The 22141-nt window shown below is 47.3% G+C and overlaps 9 protein-coding genes across 9 annotated transcripts; 5 read left to right on the top strand and 4 right to left on the bottom strand.

Annotated features, from left to right (window-relative positions):
* Positions 1-467: 467 nt before the first annotated feature.
* On the bottom strand, positions 468-2030 carry N7483_001526 (WD domain protein; the record flags this gene model as incomplete). Its single annotated transcript, XM_057084963.1, has 3 exons — positions 468-693; positions 762-1593; positions 1664-2030. The coding sequence occupies 3 exons, from the start codon at positions 2028-2030 to the stop codon at positions 468-470; spliced, it is 1425 nt and encodes a 474-aa protein (XP_056951112.1).
* Positions 2031-2883: 853 nt separating this feature from the next.
* On the top strand, positions 2884-4260 carry N7483_001525 (uncharacterized protein; the record flags this gene model as incomplete). Its single annotated transcript, XM_057084962.1, has 1 exon — positions 2884-4260. One exon carries the CDS (start codon positions 2884-2886, stop codon positions 4258-4260), a length of 1377 nt encoding a protein of 458 aa, XP_056951111.1.
* A 542-nt stretch (positions 4261-4802) lies between these two features.
* N7483_001524 (NAD(P)-binding protein) lies at positions 4803-5935 on the top strand (the record flags this gene model as incomplete). The annotated part of the gene is made up of 4 exons (XM_057084961.1): positions 4803-5242; positions 5327-5636; positions 5691-5746; positions 5797-5935. The coding sequence occupies 4 exons, from the start codon at positions 4803-4805 to the stop codon at positions 5933-5935; spliced, it is 945 nt and encodes a 314-aa protein (XP_056951110.1).
* A 984-nt stretch (positions 5936-6919) lies between these two features.
* Positions 6920-8784, top strand: N7483_001523 (sugar porter family MFS transporter; the record flags this gene model as incomplete). Its single annotated transcript, XM_057084960.1, has 2 exons — positions 6920-7223; positions 7292-8784. 2 exons carry the CDS (start codon positions 6920-6922, stop codon positions 8782-8784), a joined length of 1797 nt encoding a protein of 598 aa, XP_056951109.1.
* Positions 8785-9144: 360 nt separating this feature from the next.
* akr1 (putative aldehyde reductase (AKR1)) lies at positions 9145-10704 on the bottom strand (the record flags this gene model as incomplete). The annotated part of the gene is made up of 10 exons (XM_057084959.1): positions 9145-9218; positions 9282-9445; positions 9501-9745; positions 9804-9868; positions 9934-10063; positions 10114-10206; positions 10284-10368; positions 10448-10461; positions 10518-10605; positions 10658-10704. 10 exons carry the CDS (start codon positions 10702-10704, stop codon positions 9145-9147), a joined length of 1005 nt encoding a protein of 334 aa, XP_056951108.1.
* A 2583-nt stretch (positions 10705-13287) lies between these two features.
* On the top strand, positions 13288-14200 carry N7483_001521 (RNA-binding signal recognition particle subunit SEC65; the record flags this gene model as incomplete). The annotated part of the gene is made up of 2 exons (XM_057084958.1): positions 13288-13732; positions 13812-14200. 2 exons carry the CDS (start codon positions 13288-13290, stop codon positions 14198-14200), a joined length of 834 nt encoding a protein of 277 aa, XP_056951107.1.
* Positions 14201-14697: 497 nt separating this feature from the next.
* N7483_001520 (putative extracellular exo-polygalacturonase) lies at positions 14698-16113 on the bottom strand (the record flags this gene model as incomplete). Its single annotated transcript, XM_057084957.1, has 3 exons — positions 14698-15341; positions 15406-15772; positions 15847-16113. The coding sequence occupies 3 exons, from the start codon at positions 16111-16113 to the stop codon at positions 14698-14700; spliced, it is 1278 nt and encodes a 425-aa protein (XP_056951106.1).
* A 1001-nt stretch (positions 16114-17114) lies between these two features.
* N7483_001519 (uncharacterized protein) lies at positions 17115-19163 on the top strand (the record flags this gene model as incomplete). Its single annotated transcript, XM_057084956.1, has 4 exons — positions 17115-17167; positions 17224-17266; positions 17326-17445; positions 17532-19163. The coding sequence occupies 4 exons, from the start codon at positions 17115-17117 to the stop codon at positions 19161-19163; spliced, it is 1848 nt and encodes a 615-aa protein (XP_056951105.1).
* Positions 19164-19509: 346 nt separating this feature from the next.
* N7483_001518 (cobalamin-independent methionine synthase II family protein) lies at positions 19510-21116 on the bottom strand (the record flags this gene model as incomplete). Its single annotated transcript, XM_057084955.1, has 4 exons — positions 19510-20081; positions 20170-20580; positions 20639-20862; positions 21112-21116. The coding sequence occupies 4 exons, from the start codon at positions 21114-21116 to the stop codon at positions 19510-19512; spliced, it is 1212 nt and encodes a 403-aa protein (XP_056951104.1).
* Between the last annotated feature and the right edge of the window lie 1025 nt (positions 21117-22141).

The following is a 22141-nucleotide window of genomic DNA, read 5'->3' as shown; positions in this document are numbered from 1 at the left end:
ATACTATATCACCCACTCCATCAATATTTTTTTATCTATGCCTTCCAAGCTTCATCTCCCGTTACTACAACAGTACCAGTGAGATACGCACTATTTTCGCCCATTCTGTCAGCGTTGGGTGATTACTTGCAATAGGTTCAATAGATGCAGGTTAGCTACTACGTACTATGCGATGTTTTTGAGAATTGGAAACTTTTCAGAAAAGATTTCAGTTCGATGGATTTGACTGCGTAAACAATACTAGCATCGACTGCCAAGGCTAGACCTCGCTAGCCAGAAAAGAAAGGTTTTTTTTATGACAGCACCACAAGAATGTGCAGAGGTAGGCCTTATAAGCAATGCGGTCTATGGCCACAAATTCACACAAAAGACAACAAAGAAAGGCACATTTGTCAAACAAGGATACCGCAATTAGCCAAGGGCAGGTAGAACACCGCAAGTAGGTCAGGCCATATTGGAGGATATGGCTACGTCCACAAGACAATCTCTCCATGGGAGGTACCGCCTGCAACCCAATTATTGGTTGGGTGAAAGACCGAAACGAGAGGGATATCGCTAATGCCGTAGCCACCAAGCTGAGCAAGATGGTCACCCTTTGCGTTAAAGATGTCAACGAAGCCATCTCTGTTTGGAATACAGAACTTCTGGCCACCATATTGGGGAGTGGGATGCCAATGGGGACGAACACAGCGCCTAGAAGCAGGACAAGAATATGATTAGTAAAAAGCCATGGAAGAGGGAGGAGGAAATTTCTGCCATACATCATTCTTTTAGACACATCAGAGAATTGGAAGCTATGCTCAATCACGGTGCTGGGTAGGAAGGTTGGTGGGGCTGGGGTTCCATCGTCGAAGGGTGATCGAGCTCTGTTAGGGGGTTGCTCTTCACTGAAAAAGGATTTGAAGTCATAGACTCTCAGTTTGTTCTCGTGAGAAGACGTGACGAGTTGACCCTCAGTATTGAAAGATACATGATCGACACCCAATGGGGCGGAGCGCTGTGCAACAGGGTGCGGTGTGGGGGTATCCATTCGACGAAGATCCCATACTTCCGTGTAGAGGCGGCCACTGGCAGTGGCAAAGTAATACGCTTCTGGAGGGTACAAACTGCATGCAGTCATCGGTGTGTAGTAGCCGATATTCCATTCAGGAGTGTGATTGCGAGGTGTTCTCATGTCGTACATGCAAAGGTAGCCTTCACTCTCTGAGAAACCACGAGCCTCCGTCCAGTAAAGAGTATTGGTCTCTGTGGGAGCCATATCAAGCCAGGTGACGCCTCCAATTTGTTGTCTGCGGAGTGGCCAGAATCTCTTGTATGAGAGCTGGGTTTCGATATCAAACTCTTGGATGGTTCCGTCCTGACTTGCTGTGAAGACACTGGTTGGCTTTCCGGGGTGGATCTTGGTACACCAGATGGTATCATTGTGAGGTTTGTACAGATCGACAATTGGGCTAGGATACCCAAGCTCCATTGTCTGGCCTGGGGATTCGAAGAAGGCTAGATGGCCATCATTGTCACCTGCATAGATCAACGCCTTTGTTTCGGTGGGATGTATGGCCATTGACGTGATCTGTCCATGCGTGACCTTGTTCTCTGTAAACGTGCCATGTCAGCTTAAGTCTTCTTTAAACCAAGGTGAAACTGAATTGATTTGCTATCATACCCCATGGGCCAAAGCCTCTGTCGCACCTCAGGCGGCCAAGCTCCTGGCGGATTCCTCTCAGATCTGCATCACTTGTCTCTTGGATGTCGGTTAGATCGAATGTGCGTGCTGTGAGATTTGCCACAGGACCACGGGGTTCAGCAGTATGCGCAGATGGTCTACGCATGCCGGTGTGCACCCCCGTGGTTCCTGTGGTTGGCTCTTCGCCATCGCTCCACTCGACGACCTCATCACTCTCGTACCACCTCTCCTCCACTTCTTCCTCTTCCTCGATCTCTTCTTCGTCGATCCACCAGAAGGGAGGGTGTTCGACCTGCAGCCGAGGAGGGAGCAGGAAGAACTCAGGACCGAGTTCTTCACTGCTCATGCCTCCTCGGAGCGCAGTCTCCTGCCTCTCCACTTCGGTGAGGGGGGGATTCGTGGTACTTCATTGTTTTTCTAGCTTTCAAATAACAAAGGAGTTAGCTAGTCCTGTTCACTGCTCATATAGGGCTTCATTCACACAACTGACTGCTTCTTGATTAGCGGTCAGATGCTGGAGATAGAGTGACTGGTGAAGTAAGAAAGGAACTCCCGTTATTCGAAATGTTATTGAGAGATCTTTTCTTTACTTCGGGGGTTCTTCTTGGGAATTCTTACCACTTGGTGATGCGGGAGTTGGGGGTGGTGCAGAAGGAAGATGGGAGTGTCGCGTCTTGTTGTCTGTTTCTCTCACTTCCCAGACAGCAAGGCAGGCGTCAGGCGTCACTTTATGAGCCATATTAAGTATACTAGGCGACATCTATTGTCCTGTGATATCGAATTGAAGCTTACAAAGGGTCCTTATGGAAATTGGGCTCTCCATATTCACTAATATCTATCAAGACCATGGTTGTGAATGAAATAGACGTTGTGAGTTCAAATAGTATACTTAGAAGTCATGCGTGTTTGTTAATGGTGCGTGGAAAGGATATATTTGATGCGGATATAGAGTGCGTGGTTAGAGCTATGGGCGGTTAGGGCTATCGCAGAATTAAGGTTACGCGTGGAATTTGTCTGATGTGGGGATAGTGACCACGCCCTGGTCTAACACTGATAAGATAAGCTTAAAGAAACGCGAAATGGAAACACGAAGTCAGGTGACCACTTAACGTAAAAAAAGTGCTTTTACTTCTCATTGGCCTTACCCAATGCCATTATCACTGTCACTTTCCAACCATTTTTTTCTTCTCAAACTTCAAATGGCGAATTTTCCCCGACAGGCGTATCTTTTTTCAACATCTACCTCGCCTACCGCATTTCTCTATCAGACCCGAACTCTTTGGCCTGTATCTCGATCTGTTCTCACGCGAGGCCGGTCCCAATATCAATATTCCACCGATGAACAGGCTGTCAAGGATGATCAAATAAGCACCAATAACTCTTCATTGGCTCAAGGTAGCCCTAGTAATGCTGACCCCTTACAAGAGAAGGTCACTAAAAGCTCTCCGTCCCGTACAAGCTATCTACGTCGACGCGGCAGGACAGCCCCTGCTTCATACCCCACCAACGATAAACCCTGGTCAAGAGACTCTGGTACCAAGAAGTCCAAGTCCAGAACCTTTACTCGGAATGAGCGAGATGCATTTGATGGCTTGTTGTCGCGGTGGAATAAACAGCAAACGGACCATGCCCAAACAGAAGAGAGTGAAACAATAACTCACTTTGAGTCCATTCTTGGAACTACTACACATGGTGCATCACAAAAACATGGATCGGAGAGCAAGCGGAAAGAAACTCCAATTAAAGATCGGGATAAGCCTCGTGATGAAGAGGAGGGAATTCATCTCAGCGAGTTAGGATTTACAACTCCTGGCTCGCGAACAACGGTAGATCCTATTGTCCCCATGAAAGCGGCAATCCATATGGTCGTACAACGAGAGTTGAGGAAAATTGAGGCTGAGCTTTTCCAAGCCATGGAGGACCAAAAAAGCGATTCCGCTGTTTGGAAAGTGTGCAAGGAGCGAATTTTCACCATCCCTGATCATGTAGGAGGAGCAACATCTTCCTCCTCTTCCGATCTTGATGGTGTTCCTAATGAGCACCAAGTCGACCAGTCCAACAGCGGAGAAGTATTTTCTGGCCCGTTGAATATCCCGGCCGCAGTCCCAGCCGGGCTTGTAGTAGCGAAACTATACCCACGACTTCTGGTAGTTGCATTCCGAGTCCTCAGCACCCACTTCCCTGAGTCTCCCCTTATTGGTCAATTCCGAACAGCGGTTCGAGCAAATGGCCGCACCTCTGCTTTCCTAGGGACGTCTTCACAGCTTTATGAAGAATTGATGACTTTCTCTTGGTATACCTGCAACGATCTTCCGGCAGTGGTTTCCTCTCTGCAAGACATGGAAATTGCGGGACTGGACACTAATCGACGAGTCCGCAAGCTTTTGCGAGACATCGTCGATCAACGAGAGCATGATCTTGACTCGCCGGACCAAGTCCGTGACCGGTCCTTTTGGGATGCACCACCGAATCAACAGGCATTCGAGGAGCTTGCAGGCCCTGGCGGCTGGCTTGAAACAATCAGCTCTCGGATGAAACAGCAAAAGCACTCGACAATGCCGGTTCTCAAGCTATAATTGTGCATACTAAAGTGCCCGATGAACTGGCCTGTACAGTGTGAATAATATCTCTCTCTGTAAATATTTGATCTGCTATTACTTCTGGTTGCATAATGTATCTTATTTAATAATATTTGAAAACTTTCAATGGCCCTTGAAATGTTCTCCAACCTCTGGATATCATCACTGGCAGCACTGCAAATTTGAAGGACCCTTTCATCGGGAGGTCCTACTCCACTGGCATAAACCTCGATATACTATACATACAAGGTCCACCCACGCTTCTGCCATGTCTAATTTGAACATCGTACACACTTTAACCATTCAGGATCACTATTCAGAATAGGAATATCAAATATTCTTACCCCCGATCATCTTCGACAAGGTACCGGCTCACTATCTCTACAATAGGTCAAAAGTTTAGCCGATTACATAACCCGATATGACGCCACAGGCCAGGAGGGGTTAGTTATGGTTATCCCCGCACGCTTTTCGGCTGTTTCTTTCGGTTTACGGACCAAATCATCTTTACACTTCTTTTTTTTCTTCCATTTGGCTTTATGAACCATATCAAAGCTTCAACACGATCAATTCGACTCCTATCTTCATCCTCAACCCCCCTCTCCCTCTCAACTCGATTCACTAGATCGAACCCTTTCGCTCTAGCAGTTCACCCCCATTTCTTCCGTCGCAATATGGCTTCCGCCATGGCAAAGCGCCTCGAAGGCAAGACTATTCTCGTCACAGGTGCCTCATCTGGCATTGGGAAGAGTACAGCACTGGAATTCGCCCGTACTTCTCCAAAGAACTTGAAGCTCATTTTGACGGCGCGTCGCATTGATACTTTGAAGGAGGTTGCAGCTGAGATCAAGGCGGAAGTTGGTGACGGCGTCCAGGTTCTCCCAGTCAAGCTGGATGTTAGCAACCCAGAGGAGATCCGCAACTTTGTTCCTTCCCTGCCTGAGGACTTCAAGGAGATCGATGTCCTTGTCAACAATGCGTGAGTCATCGGTTCTGATAACGAAAATTGGGTGGGGCACTATCAACCAGTCTAGATTCCACTAACGCGATAATCTATAATTAGTGGTCTTGTAAAGGGTGTTGCTCAAGCTCCTGATATTGATCCCCAGGACATGGCCATCATGTTTAACACCAATGTTACTGGTCTTATCAACATGACCCAGGCCATCCTGCCTATCTTCAAGAAGCGCTCTGATGGTGGTCGTGGAGATATCATCAATGTTGGCAGTATTGCCGGTCGTGAGGCTTACCCCGGTGGCGGTATTTACTGCGCTACCAAGGCCGCTGTGCGCTCGTTCACAGACTCTCTTCGCAAGGAGCTCATTGCGACCCGCATTCGTGTCATCGAGATTGACCCCGGTCAAGTTGAGACTGTACGAGACCCTTTTCAATTGTTTTTCATATGCGCCCAGCTAACTTGATGAAAGGAATTCTCCGTCGTCCGATTCTACGGCGATAAGTCCAAGGCCGATGCTGTGTACAAGTACGTTCTCATCCAGAGTCAACTCGGGCAATCCAGCTAATATTTTGCAGGGGCTGTGAACCACTTACCGGTGATGATATTGCGGAGGTTATTGTCTTCGCAGCTGGTCGCCGAGAGAATGTTGTCATTGCGGATACGCTAATCTTTCCCAGCCACCAGGTATGTATACATCGACACCCAGTCACCTAGAAGCCTTTTAACTAACAGAATCAGGCCGGACCTACTTCCATGCACCGCAAGTCATAAATCTCTTGCAGGGAATTGAGATCAAATCGGTAAAATAGACATGAATAAACCTCGGGTGCAATCGATATATTGGAGGAATCAGTTTTTATAGAATTTCCAAGGTTGGGCGCTGAAACTGCTATGAAATGGACATATTCAATATGAGCTTTTTAGGTGGATGAAATAGTATGTAATAATCCAGGATCCCAGAGATTCAACATTTGAAATTAATAGGAGGCCTCAATCTGTCAGTAGGGTTATTTTCCAACCTCGGGTATTTCCAACCTTGGAAGATTCCCATTAATGCAATTGAGCTGACTCAAATACGGGTCTTATCAGGTTTAAATTCAATATATTGTTATTCAGGAACAGTAAACTCTGAGTTACATGTGCATCTCTATCTCAATCGCCAGTCGGCCATCGGGTGCATCTAGAAGAGTTCATAGTAGATCCACTATTCCGGTGTATTCAACACTGTAATATTACATGCGGGGAAAATAGTCCGCCAACATCGAAGTCCTCCACTGCAGATGTAACATTGTTTTATCCTGTATTGAATACCAACCAGTGGACTCGTACCCGCCCGGCGTGAACTAAAAAGCAACACGCTGACCTTGCCGCAGGATACGAACTTTCCGAGGTTCTCATTACTTCATAAATATCAACGACTCCGAACCAAGTTACTTATCAGGAAAGAATAGACAAGATGTCTCCACTTCTCTATACATGAGATAACATAGTTATCGGCTCTCGGCAGTCCATGACGTTCACATCGGCGCAATGCAAGCAATTCACCGCCCAGCGAGACCCGCATGAGCGAATCCGGAGAAAGCAGTGGCCAGATGCAGCGTACGACCCAGACTTGACATAGAGCAACCGACCTTGATTCACTCCTTTGGGAAATCTTCTGCGTTTTTGAGTGTGGTCGTTCTTGTTCCCTCCGCAACAATGTCCGACCATGGAATTCCGGGGTCTATATCAAGATCCTCCACCCAACCCGTCTCCGCTTCTCCTGAGTCCATTATCTCGGCTTGGCGGGCTCGTCTGACCAGTTGGTGGGACCGTTCATCTTTTACATCGTACTCGCAATTACCTCAAGTTCTTGATCATCTATCATCTCGGCTGGATTCCGAGACTGAGGAGATGGCCATGGAGGTTGCTCGATTGTCCAAGGCTCGATGGCGTACATATTGGCTAGCTGCTGTACTATGTTGCGGCGGAGCGCTGTTTGGATATGATTCTGGTGTCATTGGTGAGTTTCCATATTATTATTGGCAATGTATTATAATATGGAAGTAATGATTTTCTAATATCTTTCAGGCGGTGTTCTCACATTCGACTCCTTTCAAGAATCTTTCCAATTCACTGCTGAACAGAAGACTCGTATCAGTGCCATTGCAGTAGGCATTCAGCAAGCGGGTGCGCTAGCTGGTTGTTTCCTCGTTTGGCCAGTTACGAATCGATGGGGCAGACGAATTGCAATGATGTTTTGTTCCGTGGTATTCTGTATTGGTGTCGTGCTCGAGGTAATCGACACTCACTCACTTGCAGCGTTCTATGCTGGACGGGTCATATGTGGTCTTGGTGTTGGCGCATCTGCTACTGTGATCCCAATTTATATGTCTGAAATGAGTCCCAAGGAAATCCGTGGCCAGCTTGGTAGCTGCTATCAGCTGACATATACAATCGGAATCCTTGTCTCTTACTGGATCGACTACGGCGTGGAGAAGATGCCGTCGAGTGCGAAACAATGGCAGTTACCAATTGGACTACAGCTTGTCCCGGGTGTCTTGATGGGGCTTGGTATGTTCACTTTGGATGAAAGTGTGCGCTGGTTGTTGGCCCATGGCAGGACTGCAGAGGCATGGCGAAGTCTTGTTTGGATCCGCGCTGGTGATGGACCGGCAGTACAAGAAGAATTCGAAGAGATGCGCCGGGGTCTTGAAGAGGAACGTCATGTCACGGCCGGATTCCACATGCGTGAACTGCTTGAAGGGCCCAACATGCACCGTCTGCTGATTGGCGCCGGAATTTTCCTGGCGCAACAATCAACTGGCTCGACTGCTCTCGCCTACTTCGGGCCGCAATTCTTCGCTCTAATCGTTGGTCCTGGTGAGAGAAATCTATTGCTTACCGGCATCTTTGGTGCCATCAAAGTTGTCTCGTGTTTGATCTTTGTGGTTTTCATGTCCGACCGGTTTGGACGTCGCCCGATGCTAGCAGGTGGAGCAGCGTTCATGGCAGTATGCATGATGGCTACTGCAGCTGTTGTCAAGCACTATCCGCCTCAGGATGGTGTGGTAACAGCGGCTGGAGTCGGTACTGTGGCCTTGATATACCTTGACATTATTGCCTATAATTTCAGCTGGGGCCCTCTTCCTTGGCCATGTACGAGCGAAATATTCCCGACTCGCATCCGTGAGCCAGGTGTCGCGTTTGGTGTTGGCTCCCAGTGGCTATTCAACTTCATCTGGAGCTTCTCAACTCCATATATTATGGCCGGCATTGGATGGGCCACGTTTTTGCTGTTCGGATTACTCGATATTTTGATTGTTCTCTTTACTTACTTTTGCCTGAAGGAGACGGCAGGAAAGACCTTGGAGGAGATTAATGAGATGTTCGATGGAGTTGATCCGGATGCCGAACAAGGTTGGAAGGATGATAATATGAATGACAGAGATGCTGGCCTGGAGTCACAAGAGGATGAACGGCCACAGGTCCTGGATGGTGTCGAATCGGACAATACATCCAAATCATCCCAGAGCAAGAATGTCTCCAGCCATTTGGAAGAGTCACCCGCCGGTCGGGCTTGACTTGATCAACCTCTGGTTGTTATATAGCTGATGGCAACCAGTGGAAGAGCGCCACGGGATTCGATTAGATTCGCGCAGATAAACACTTAGAATATTTCTGTACACTCCACAATGAACATATCAATCAATATATAGTATCACTTTCGTCTCGAAATTTGAAGCAATTCGTCACAGTCTTTAATAATCAAGTTGAGATTATACATTTATTCCGAGAGAAATCTACATTGGACTGGAAGAGCATGAGTGGGTAATTGAATCAATTTTATAACCCAAATCTATCTGATTTCCTTTTTCGTAGACTCGCTCACTCAAAAAGATTGTTTATATAATTCATTTCATCATTTATACGGCCACTGCCACTTACAGGATGACCTGGTGACCGGCAGGCTTCTCGTCGGCCTCACCGAAGATGTCAACGTTCCAGCGAGGGGTGTCTATGCAAAAGTCAGTAACAAGATCAATCATAAAAAGTATAATAAATATGGGAGGAAACATACTAGCAATGAAAGGAGTGTTGTAACGTCTGCGGTCCTGGCCCAGAGCGCTGACCTTGGCGACCTCCTCAGCGGTAAGCTCAATCTCGTTGAAGTTGTCCTGGATACGGGAGGGGGTAACGGATTTTGGGATGACACTGTGGCCACCAACTTGGGACCAGGCGAGACTAGGAAAAGATGATGTTAGTTGAGGAAGATTGGAGCAGGGAAAGGGAAACATACATAACGTGAGCACCAGTGACCTTGTTACCAGTGCGCTTGGCAACAGACTCGGCAACCTCCAGAACCTCAGGGCGAGTGATCAGGAGAGGCACGTTGAAACCGTTGTTACCGAAAGCAGAGTAGGCAGTGATGTGAATGCCCTTCTCCTGGCAGTACTTAATGAGCTCGTTGCTCTGGAGGACGGGGTGACGCTCGATCTGGTTAGCAGCGGGCACAACGCCGGTAGCCTTAATAATGGCCTCAAGCTATTACAATGCGTTAGTCGGTCATTTCCAAAATCCAGAAGGTGAAGAGTGGACGAACGTGAGGAACCATGTGGTTGGAAACACCGACGGCGCGAGCCTTGGTCTTGGGGAGCTGGATCATAGCTATTGAGAATTGCAGGTCAGTTTCTGAGATAAGATGGGGATACAATTGAGAAAAATTTGCTTACCCTTCCAGGTGTCGACGATGGAAACATCATCATCGATGCTGACATCGCCACCCTCAACAGTGCTGCCCTCGACCAGAGGGAAGTAGTTGGGGCCCTGCTTGAAGGCAACGGGCCAGTGAACGAGGTAGAGCTTCGACTATTAGCAATCATTCTTTTGTGCCACAGGATCCTTCTACTCACATCAAGGTAGTCAAGCTCCAGCTCGGCAAGACAAGCATCGAGGGAGGCCTCAACGTCCTCGGGGCGGTGCTGGCTGTTCCACAGCTTGGATGTCTATGCAGGTAATGATATGTTAGCAAAGCGGAGTCTTGATGGGGTTATTACCATATCTTCCAGCGGGCAATGCTTACGATGAAAAGGTCCTCACGCTTCAGACCAGGAACATCCTGGTAGGCACGCTTAATACCGGTGGCAACCTCACGCTGGTTCTGGTAGCTATCCAAATTTGTCAGTATTAGTTTTATGATTGTCAATTCAACAATTGACGAGGAGAATGATTTCTTCGATGACATACATAGTGGCGAAATCCTGTTATTTCAAATTAGCATTCTTATTCTGGTGAGCTCTTAGACATCGCAACATACCAAGTGACGGTAACCGGCCTTCAGGGCCTCGTAGACGGCCTCACCGACCTGGCCGGGGGCAGACTGCCAAGTACCGAAACCCAGCTGGCTGTGCAATTGTCAGTACCATGCTTCAATTGAGAATGATTTCATGTCCTTACGGGATCTCAGTACCGGTGTTAAGAGCAACCTTCTTTCCGAAAGACATGATTATAGAGATTGAACTTTTCAGATAAATTGAATGATTCGAGGGAGTAAAAGAGAAACGAAGAGCAATAAGAAAACCGGGGAGAGGCGTGTTTAATAAATCATCGACGTGTCTCCGGTGGGGTTGAATTGTATCATGCGCCTGGCCATCCCACGCTGCCCCTCTTAAGTCGGAGGAGACCCCACCGAGGGGGATCAGCGGTTATTTGCCCTTGATTTGCAAGTCCGCATTGTCTGTACGAAGTATATGAACCTTGGTCGAATGCATTGACCCTTCATAATGCAGCATAGTCAACCAAGTGAAGATAGTAGTAACCTCATATCAGTCAAGATTCCAATATTGAACATTGTAAACCCCTGGACATTCTGATGTCATGTCTATTACCCGCTTTTAACCGGAGTTAATTCTACTAATATTTCCTCCAATCTCCTTTTTTACCGGTTGACGCTAGTCAAAGCCTGGTAAGAGAGTACCGACCTGGGGTACAAGTTTCGGTTCAAGATCCACCTTGAACATTAGAATCTCGGTCATTAGTTGCCAAGGGCCCAGGTGGATTCTAGAGTCAATTGAGATGAAATCAACCCTTGGAAACATTTGGTTTTTGTCGGGCACCCAATTGGGCCTAGTATTCTTTTATTCAGTCCATTTTTTGCATTGACTGTTTCTGATTTCTAAACTTGAAGGTCCACGCGCTGCCCTTGTGGATACATGCATCATTATGCCGATGCATCGGACTAACGCCGGCCCTGTCGGCTCGATCGCCCCGGGTGTCGCAATTTCTCCGAGTGGGATATGGGGAACAAGATGGAAGAAATGGAGGCATTGGTTCTCTCTCTAAGCTTCCAAGGTTCATGTTGCGGACCAGCCGAGTACCCTGGCGATTGTACACCACATTACCGAGCCGTATGAGGTGGATAGTCATCGAAACGAGCCGATGTTCCCGATGTTCCCAGCGAACAGCAGTCTCGGGATTCATTTCAATTCTCTCGGCTTCAAGTCTGTTGAAGTCAACTGGTAGATAGCGCTTAAGTGAATTTGTTATCAGTTGGCGGGCAAGATTGGCGGGGTATACCATGTCCAAGCCAAGAGGTGTCTCGGAATTGCAAATGTTTAGAGCATTTGGACTATGGGCCTAGATAAGAATGAAACTGAACCTTTGAAAGTACTAGCAGTGCCAATAATACCAATCGCCATACTTGTAGCAACTAGTACTAGCAAACACTAGAATCTATGCCTAACTGAACAATGCACGTGTGGACACTGACTAGGAAACATTCGTGGAGATTTACTAGTAATGCAGTACAATTTTCCAACATTTTTGTTTTTCTTATGAATCTCTGCCTAATTTAACATCCACCACCACCAGCCCCGCCGATAGCAGCGCCTGTAGTTATAACATCGTCGCGCCCCGCACGGGCAGTTCGTGTAGTTTGCCGTCGCCGTTTTTCTCGGAATACCAGCCCTGTCAAAAGCACGAGATGATCAAAAGGATCACTATGTTCTCCATATATGTCCAAATGACCTGCCACTAGTAAACGTGGTTCAGATGAAAAGACTGCGAGGATCTCCTGGCTCTCCTCGTCCACTAGTTTCGAATTTCCATATGCACTGGATACAGTTCCCACTGAGCGGGTTCTTTTCCATGACAAGGTGTGGGGTTCTCCATGAATGGGTGCTTGAAAGGAATAACTAGATGAAATTAATCCTTTCTTCACCATGGGTACACATTCTTGGTCGCCATCCATCTGACGTCACATTTTGATGAGAAGCGATGAAATTTGGACACCCCGAGTATCGGCCCTTCAATTCTTGACCATTGTGAATCGTAAGATCCAATGACTTTGACGAGAATGGGGATTTTTCTATGAACAGATGCCGTTCCCCGCCGAGGGCATCAGAAGTAGTAGCGTGGTAGTGATTCCCCATTGACTCTTCGACCACTTGAAATACTCGAGTTGAAGACATGATAAATGTTTAATATGACCAACTTGAAGCTCACTCTGGAATGGCTTCCAGTGCTGATCAACTCTCTTATATGTTAGTATCAGAATCCCCGTATTTCAAGTTGTCCCAAGGTTGCTGTGGTTATAACGTCATGGATGAGAGGTGATCATCAAACATTGGCCGGCCACACTTTATAGCCCTGGATCCATAAGATTGGATTTTTCGGCTATAATTAGATCTCATAGAGCCACTTCTGCCTTCAGCCTCCACAGACAGCTCCTCTGTTGTCAATGGTCATTGAAGGACCTTCGATGTATCTGTACTAGCGTTGATGCCTGAGGCATGAAATGGCATGGAATCCCTAACTAGGGTCAACTGGTGGATATATCAACTCAGAAAAAGAATTTATATCCACAACCTTGGAAAACGATCGAGAATAAAGCTTTCCATAAATGCTAGACCTTGAATGATATAAATAATAGCTTAAGCTGCATAACCTCCCCATCATATCATTAGCATCAAACTGACAACTGGTCAATTCGCGGGGACAAGCTCTCCGCCCGCACAGAGGCCACTTCCGCACTTTCTCTTCTAACTCGACTCCTCCACCTACGTATCAAACCCTTTAATCAACTCGCCATGTCGCAATACGCTCGTGTCGAGGAGCTGTCAGACTCCGACCCTGATGAGGTCGCGCCTTCCGACTTTCTTCCCGAAAATACCATCATTGCACCCATTGCACCCGCCGTGCCAACACCGGCCCCAGCAAAGCCAACCCCAGCTTTCGCCCCACCAATCTCCCAGGTGCCAGAGCCTCAGCGCGAAATCCCCCGTCACTTCCAATGTCTCTACCCGGTTTATTTCGATAAGAGTCGCTCCCGCGCCGAGGGCCGTAAGGTTGGTGCCGAGCTTGCTGTTGAGAACCCGCTGGCGCGAGACATCGTGGATGCGGTACAGATGCTGGGATTGAAGGCTGGCTTGGAGCCCGAAAAACTACACCCGAAAGATTGGGCGAATCCCGGCCGAGTGCGCGTGCTCCTCAAGGATGAAGATGGCACTTTGGTCAATCCTGGCATTAAGAATAGTATGTTATTGACCTTCTGAGCCAGAATGAGGAGGACTTACATTGCGCGTTTAATAAATACTGACCAAGTTTATCACAGAGCATCACCTCTTTATCCTCGTTGCACAATATCTGAAAGCCCACCCTACGAATGAGCAATCTCCGTACCGCCTCCGTATTCGCGGCTTGCCCATGCCCGAGAAACTCCCTGAAGCTCCTTCAGCCCCACGTGGTTGGAAGATCGGAAAAATCCTGCCTATCCACTCGCCCGCATACAGTGGTGGTGGTGTGAGTGACAACCCATTCAAAGAGGCCATGGCGGAGATGCAAAATATGCAGGGAATGCCCGGAATGCCCCAGATCCCTGGAATGCCTGGTATGGGTATGCCTGGTATGCCCGGGATGCCAGGCTTCCCCGGTATGGGTGGTGAGCCCTCTGGCTCAGCCCCAGAAAAGAAGAAGAAGGATAAGAAGAAGGGCAAGGCCTAATCGACCTCAATTCCTACTCGATTTTCTTCTACTTTGCACTTGCATTGCACGGCGACAGGCGTTCCTTTTCTCTTTCTGGTTTTCTGCTTCCAATACGATAAAGGCTACACGATCTTGTGATACCTCTTACATTTGATGGACACGATTTCCGGGGAGGAGACTTGAGCTTTCACGGCAGATATTAAGTGGTCACTATGATGGCCCAACTCGACCTGTACAATTCCACAAAATTATAACCAGCATTGTTCACCATATTATGAAATTGTGAAGCTACAATTAAAAAAATCCTTCACAGCTCAATAAATCCAATCCACATATAACTTTTCCTTTTTGATATGAAGACGCGGCCTTCGATTTATTTCTCCTCCGGAGCCAATGCTTTGTGATCAAAGATTGAATCACCATTGTGTCTTGAAAGAGATATAGACCAAAATAATTTGAAATAGACTGTTGTATTAAGAAAGGTGTGACTGAGGAGTTTTTAAATCTGACCTGATCTAACTTGAACATCCATCAAGGCCGTGTACACCCCCACTGGCAGTGTATGCACAAGATCCGACGCCAACAGTAGTCGAGTTCTCAGGATACAGCACAACATTATCAAAGTCAATGTTATAGCACGGATGCACATTCGAGCAAGACACAGACGCTACCTTGGTCGAGGTTGTATCGACATATCCTGTGAAGTTCACAAACGCAACATTAGAAATCGCCATCTTACTCGTTCCAACATACGAGCCATTATCACCACTATCCTGAGTTATGGCAATGCCAGAGCTAGGGCCGTCGAGATAGAAGTTTGAAAAGAGGACGTTGCGGATAGTTCCCCAACCTCCACCTCGTGGGAGTCCTGCACTTTCATATGAGCTCTGGGGCACCAGTCCTCCCATCCAGGTCTTGATATAGGCGCCGTTCTCCATGTCATTGTTTCGACGGATGACGGTCACATTGTCGACCAGGATATTTGCGACACTTGAGTCTTCGAGGTATTGACCGAGACTGCCGATCGCGATGCCGTTACCTCCATGGCAAGTGACATTGCGAATATCAACGTTGTATGAACGTGGCTTAATTGCAACGCAGTCGTCGCCACCTTGATAAACCAGGTTCGAGAGCTGGATATTTTCAACGTCCATGGTATCTGCCAGATAGACATATTCAATCAGTTCTGATCAACTTGAAGGTCTATATTTGAAATCACTCACCAAATCCATCGGTATTCTGTACCCAGTTCTCCCCATATGGTGCGTTCACAGCAGTGGCATTGACGTTGATATTGTTGAATCGCATGTTTTTTCCACTCATGATATTTAAGCTCCACAGCTGCGGATCCTTTATATAGAAGTCATCCACGGCGACATCCGACACATTCCAGAATACAAACGGCATTGGACGGCCTGGTTGAGTATCACTCTCTTCGGCATCATACCACACGTTACCGTTGCCGTCAATGCCACCAGTACCATATCCATTAATCGTGATGTTGCTGCCAGTGATGATGAATCCAGCATGGTGGTTTTGAAAGGCGATGGGGTAGGAATTGTTTCGCCAGTAGGAGAGGTCATCGGAGAACTTCAAGCCATCTTCTGTTAGCTTGTTGAAGCAATGCGAGAAAAATTGTGATATGAGATAGCTAAATCACTTACTGTCCACTTCCCTCGCCATTCGACTGTCACATCATGAATGACTGGGTTTAATCGGGTCGCGATCCAATATGATTGACCTTCTGGGAAGACAACAGTACCGCCACCACTACATTTCTCGAATGCTTGCAAGATATTCGGCGTGTCGTCTTTTTTGTTACCTCTGGCCTTCACGGTACAAACATTTGCTGCGGTCGGAACAGCTTGGACCGAATCAAGGATGGCGAGGCTGCAAGCCAACGCCGAGGAAAGGGAGTTGTACAGACGCATATTAAGCTGTCGCTATGAGGGGAATAGGGATTCTCCCAGTTCCTTTTCTTCACAGGCTTGAATTGATAGCTCCGAATATTGGAGGACATACTTGGAGTTCCTCATTGAATACATATACGTCTCAAGTCCGTTGCTCATTTCGGGACCTTTTGTACCGATATTGATCTACCCCGGAGAAAAAAGAAATATTGCGGGGAATGTTGCATATAATTCTAATTTGCCTGATTGACACTAATCCCCAGGAAGATCTAAGTATGCCGAAGACCCCTAGTGCACGGATGCTTCCCCGCGGCACAGGAAAATGAACAGTGAGTAATATTCCACCAATTATTCAGACTGACCGGGATGAAATAAGGCAACCTTTGACTGACTATTCTCCTGAAGAATTCTTGTCATTCATTCATCGCTCTCTGTGATATTGGCATGGACTGGATGTTCAATGTTGGTAATTGATGAAGTGAGTTTGTCCCCTGCCTGCATCACGGCTGTATACCATGGATGAAGACTAGGAATGACCCAGAATTTGACTAATATCAGCTTCAAGTTTCTACTACTAAGGCCGAGGAGTAACCAGACAAAGCACAAAGAACCACATAGTGCCCACTGGCATGTGTGATGCCAGCTCCGAGCCCTTTTGAGTTGTATGAATGGAGTCCTGAAGAGCAAGGTGCCCACCAGATGTCCTTTGAGAGATACTTAAATCCAATGTCGGGCTGTCAAAAAGATATACACAAAGTTATCTATGCGGTTCTAATTTCCGCATCAAAATCATCAGACCACTATGATCCGGTGGATTCGATCATTATCCGGTGGATGATGTAAATTCCCCCCCACACTGCACTCATCGGTGTTACGTCCGATGAGGATCATCTTCCCCACTCTCTTGGGGGTTCCGTAGCTCGGTTGCTTTCTCAGCAACAAGAGCTCCGATTTGCCCCTCAGTAAGGTAAATTGTTTCTTGGATTCTTCAAATACTTGATAGATTCTCATCTTGAAGATCAATGACCATGGCGAGCAACAAAGAGTCTGTAGTTAGAAGCGCACCTGCAACAATGTATGTTTGTTTATCGCCTCAAACTGTTGACTTTCTAACCTCATTTCTCTGTTTAGGGGATATACCGCGTCGTCTGCCTTTTTTGAGGCTCTCTGGGAGGTATGTGACTGAGGTCCCCTGCTGTTGGTTAGTAGTTCAGTGCTAAATCTTTCGTCAAGGGTGGAGTCAGTCATGTATTCGTCAACCTGGGATCAGATCATCCCTCTATCCTAGAGGCGATGGTCAAAGGCCAGAGAGATAAGGATCGTTTCCCACGAATTATCACTTGCCCAAATGAGGTACGTCGATTCCTCTGCTATTGTTGCGCAAAACCCTCGGGTATTCCCGAAAAAAACACAAAGAACCGGGCTGATTAGGAATCTAGATGGTAGCACTTTCAATGGCTGATGGATATGCTCGTCTCACTGGGGAGCCCCAAGCGGTCATTGTACATGTTGATGTAGGAACCCAGGGCCTGGGAGCAGCAGTCCATAACGCCTCATGCGGTCGAGCTCCCGTGTTGATTTTCGCCGGTTTATCGCCATATACAATTGAGGGAGAAGTCCGAGGTTCACGAACCGAGTACATCCACTGGATTCAAGACGTGCCTGATCAGAAACAAATTGTCGCCCAATACTGTCGATACTCGGGCGAATTGAAGTCAGGCAGGAATGTGAAGCAGATGGTGAACCGAGCTCTGCAGTTTGCAACCAGCGACCCCAAGGGACCGGTCTATCTAGTTGGTGCCCGAGAAGTCATGGAGGAAGAAATTCAGCCCTATCAGTTGAACCAGCAAGTGTGGGGACCTGTGTCCCCGGCTGCCCTCCCAGAATCTGGTGTCGAGCTTATCACCTCTGAACTTGCTGCTGCCAAACGACCATTGGTCGTGGTTGGATACACCGGTAGAAATACACAGGCAGTAACAGAGCTGGTGAACTTGGCAAACCACTTCAAGGGAATCCGAGTTCTGGATACAGGAGGCAGTGATATGTGTTTTCCGGCCAACCATCCAGGTTGGTTGGGACTTCGATACCCAGGACATGAACTTGTCAAAACAGCTGATTTGATCTTGGTCGTTGACTGTGATGTGCCCTGGGTTCCCACTCAATTCAAGCCCTCTGAATCAGCCAAAATCATTCACATCGATGTCGACCCACTCAAGCAACAAATCCCAGTGTTTTATATCAACTCAATGGCCACTTTCCGGGCCGACTCCTCAACCGCGCTCAAGCAAATCAATGACCACATTGCTAGAAACAGGCAAATCCAACAATTCATCGGCTCCGAAGAAAACATAGTCATGGGCCAGCGACGAGATGAGGAGTATTTGACTCGCCGAAAAGAGATCGCCGATCTAGCCGTCCTGCCAGAGGGTGGAGATTTGGCCCCCTTGAATGCCTCATATTTGATGGCTCAAGTTCGCGATGGGTGTCCCGCAGATACGATCTGGGCAATAGAGTCCGTGACACTCACGCATCCAATTTCAGACCAAATTGCCGCAACTTTGCCGAACTCATGGATCAACTGTGGAGGAGGTGGCTTAGGCTGGTCCGGTGGAGGTGCTCTGGGAATCAAGCTAGCATCAGATGTGAAAGCTGGAGGACCGGGCAAGGGTAAATTCGTTGTCCAAGTCGTCGGTGATGGTACCTATCTCTTCTGTGTTCCGGGCTCGGTTTATTGGATCTCCCGCCGATACAATATTCCCATTTTGACCATCGTGTTGAATAATAAGGGGTGGAATGCGCCACGACGAAGTATGTTGTTGGTCCACCCGAATGGTGATGGTTCCCGTGCCACAAATGAGGACTTGAATATTTCCTTTGTGCCGACACCGGACTATGCTGGTATTGCAAAGGCCGCTGCTGGTGGAGAGGTTTGGGCTGGTCGTGCTGCTACAGTGGCAGAATTAGCGAAGAAGTTGCCAGAGGCTATTCAAAGCGTGATGAATGGTAAGACCGCTGTGTTAGAGGCACAGATGGATGGGACTGCTGGGAAGTATGTTGAGCCCTCAACTTGAAGTAAATAAGCATTGTCTTTATTGCGTAGTATAATAATAACTTGAACTCAACTTCCCAAATCCATCTCAACTCCAAGAGTTGATCTTCGGACCGTGCGTCGGCCGGGGGTCTCTGTCACTGAAGAAGAAGAAAAAAGCAAATGGAGAGGACACCTGCCCAGGTGGAGTAGTAGTAGGCTGGAGCTGCGGATCCTTAAAGCACTAATATTTCAGACAAGCTTCAAATTTCCAAAAGTCGAAGTAGGGATTATGAAGGCAAAATATTGAACATATGTGACAAATTGAACTTGAAGATTTGAGTACACTGAATAAGAATACTAGTAAAATTGTACGCCTGACACTGAAACTATGCTTCTCCAGGCCAGATGGAATTGGCCAATTCCCGCACCAAGTTCAATTTGTCCAACATGTTGTGTTTTGTGAGTCTGTTCTCATGGCTGTTGCTGGCAAACCCACATTGAGGACTAACACCAAGTCTTTGAAGGCTCTGTTCAAGACTGATATTATTTCCTTTCGCGATGAACTCTGCAGCTTGAAACACCCGTTCTCTGAGTTCACCAATGTCCTCCAGCTGTGACGACTTTGTAGAAATAACGCCAAGAACCACGTTTTTGTTGAGAGGCAAAGCTTGCAAGGGCTCAAATCCGCCTGCTCGGGGAGTATCGAACTCCAGGTAGTAGGTATGAACATTCAGATCCCTGAATAGTTGACTGGCAATGGCATCGTAACCTCCTGCGGACCAGTATCGACTGTCGGTGAAGTTACCCCGACAAACATGAATACCGATATGCATGTCGGCATTGACATCTTTCAGACAGTCATTGTATAACTCGATATAGGAGGTGAGTAACTCGGTTGTTGACTGCTTGTTTGTGGTGTCCAGGCCCCATGCTTCAATAACGTTGCTGGAGCAGAAATCTTGAGATCCTCGTAGTTAGTGAAAAATATCTTACAAATCCTCCAATGGTTCCTGTTTTGGCAATGGAGAGGATAGGATTGGACCTACAGGAAAGATCGGGGTCATCAAACTGGACCCTCCGCAGACCGGCATCATACAAGATTTGCAGCTCTTTACGATAGGCGGCGGCTAGATCTTGAAAGTATTCTTCTTCGGACGCGTAAACACCATCCAGATAAGCTTGGCCATGCTTGTATCGCAGATGATACCAGTGAGGTGGAGGAATGGTGATTTTAATATCACCAATTCGATCAGCAGGAACGATTGATTTCAAGTAAAGGAATTCCCTTAGGTGTGGACTATCTCCCTTGTGTTCGATTTTGCTGGTACAGATAAGAGTAGTCGGTATGTGGTATTCTAGCAGAGCTGTGACCTTCGGTGAATAGGTGCGAAGGGCACTTTCGACCATGGGAACTTCCTCAAATCCAGACAGACTCTCAAAGAAAGAGCCCCAAAAAACTAGTGACGAGTTAACGTGAAAACTTCATAGACTAGGAAGCAGTGAAGAAGGACACACGAGTTCGTCGATACTCTCCATCATTCACAACTCTGAATCCGAGATTGAGTTGGTCTTTCACAATGGTTTCAATCTCACGATTTTCAACTTGCTCTCTGATCTTAGGATTCTGCTCCTTTTTGAGAGTGTCTAGAAATTCTGCAGGACGTAGCAAGGAGCCCAGATGCTCTGCCCGGCGGGGGAAACTACGCTTGACATGTTGTTCAGCGAGGTGTCGGTAATTGCTCGCGAGTTGTTTCAGCGAGAATCATATTGACAAAAAAGGAGAAATAAATTAGAATGTGCGGGGTTTTAAGCTCCAATTGCTTAGCTTCGAGGGGTGAAGCGCGTGGGGCCTGCTGAAAATCGGAGTGAAGTACTTGACTTGTATACATCGCGTGTATGAATCTGCACGATTTTGCAGTAATTTTTTCATCTAAAGTAGCAAAACTATGAACTTAGCAGTTTCTGAACATTGAATATCCTTCAATCACAGCATTCACTTGACATGTTGCACAGTGCATGTGTAAATTTGAGATCATTGATGTAGAAACGCAACATCGGAGACGGGGAAGCTGAATCGCCGAATGTCCGCTGGGTGAAATGTACGGGAGTTCCTGAACCACCGGCAGCGAACAGCCGAGGCAAATAAACACCACCTGGGCAGTTGACTTCAACGTTCTGATACTCGGAGCTAATGTAGTGAATCTGGGGGCACTAAGCATAGAGAGCGCCCTATAGTCACCCACTTTCAAAGTGCAAAATGCCCAGGTACTTAACTTCGTCATATTACCACACCTCGGCAAAATCAAATGTCATTGTTTTCAAGTTGACTTGGATTCCAAGGGTTTGAGCTTTGTCCTCGGGCAGTGCCAGTGGCCGTCGTGACAAAAATAGGTACAGAGCACCCTTCCAAGGTTTTCCTTGAGACTCAATTCGTAGCTCGAGCCTCGGTCAGTCTCAATGGGTTTTGTTCAATTGTCAATTTGATCAATGTGTATCAATGTTCACCATGACTGTGGCAGCTCATGAAGGCTTGAATTCGACGAAGTTGAAGTTTTTCAATGGAGTTGACCTAAAGTAGGGGCAAGGTGCCTTCCTGCACATGTGGGCATCTGGACGGGGCTCCAAGGCTGTCTCGGTTCGCCCCGGGGTGCCCGGGCATCTGGGCATCTGGGCAGGATGTTATTGTGACTAATCATATGATCCACCCCCGGGCCATGGGTAAATATCTCCACGCCCAGGTGACCAAGACTGGGCAACACTCGGGCCAGTTGTGGTCCCTGTGGATGAAGGTGCCAAGTCCGAAATTGTGGAATTTTATCCCACCCTACCCATTGTGAAAGGAGAAAAAAGCCTCAAAAATCAAGGCACTGCCCAATATCTCTCTAACGGCCCCCAATGCCTAGTTTCATCTGCATAACCTTCTGAAAAGCATTCAAGGTTGAGTAGGGAAAAATTGACTTGGATTTGTTGATATTGCCCGGTAAAATTCATATCCAATGAGATCATGATATTGTGACT

The sequence above is a fragment of the Penicillium malachiteum genome (genome assembly GCF_028827825.1).
Source record: "Penicillium malachiteum strain IBT 17515 chromosome Unknown utg000001l:1.0-8184562.0:1.0-8186909.0, whole genome shotgun sequence".
In the NCBI taxonomy this organism is placed as follows: Eukaryota; Fungi; Ascomycota; class Eurotiomycetes; order Eurotiales; family Aspergillaceae; genus Penicillium; species Penicillium malachiteum.
This window is presented reverse-complemented; position numbering and strand designations above follow the sequence as displayed.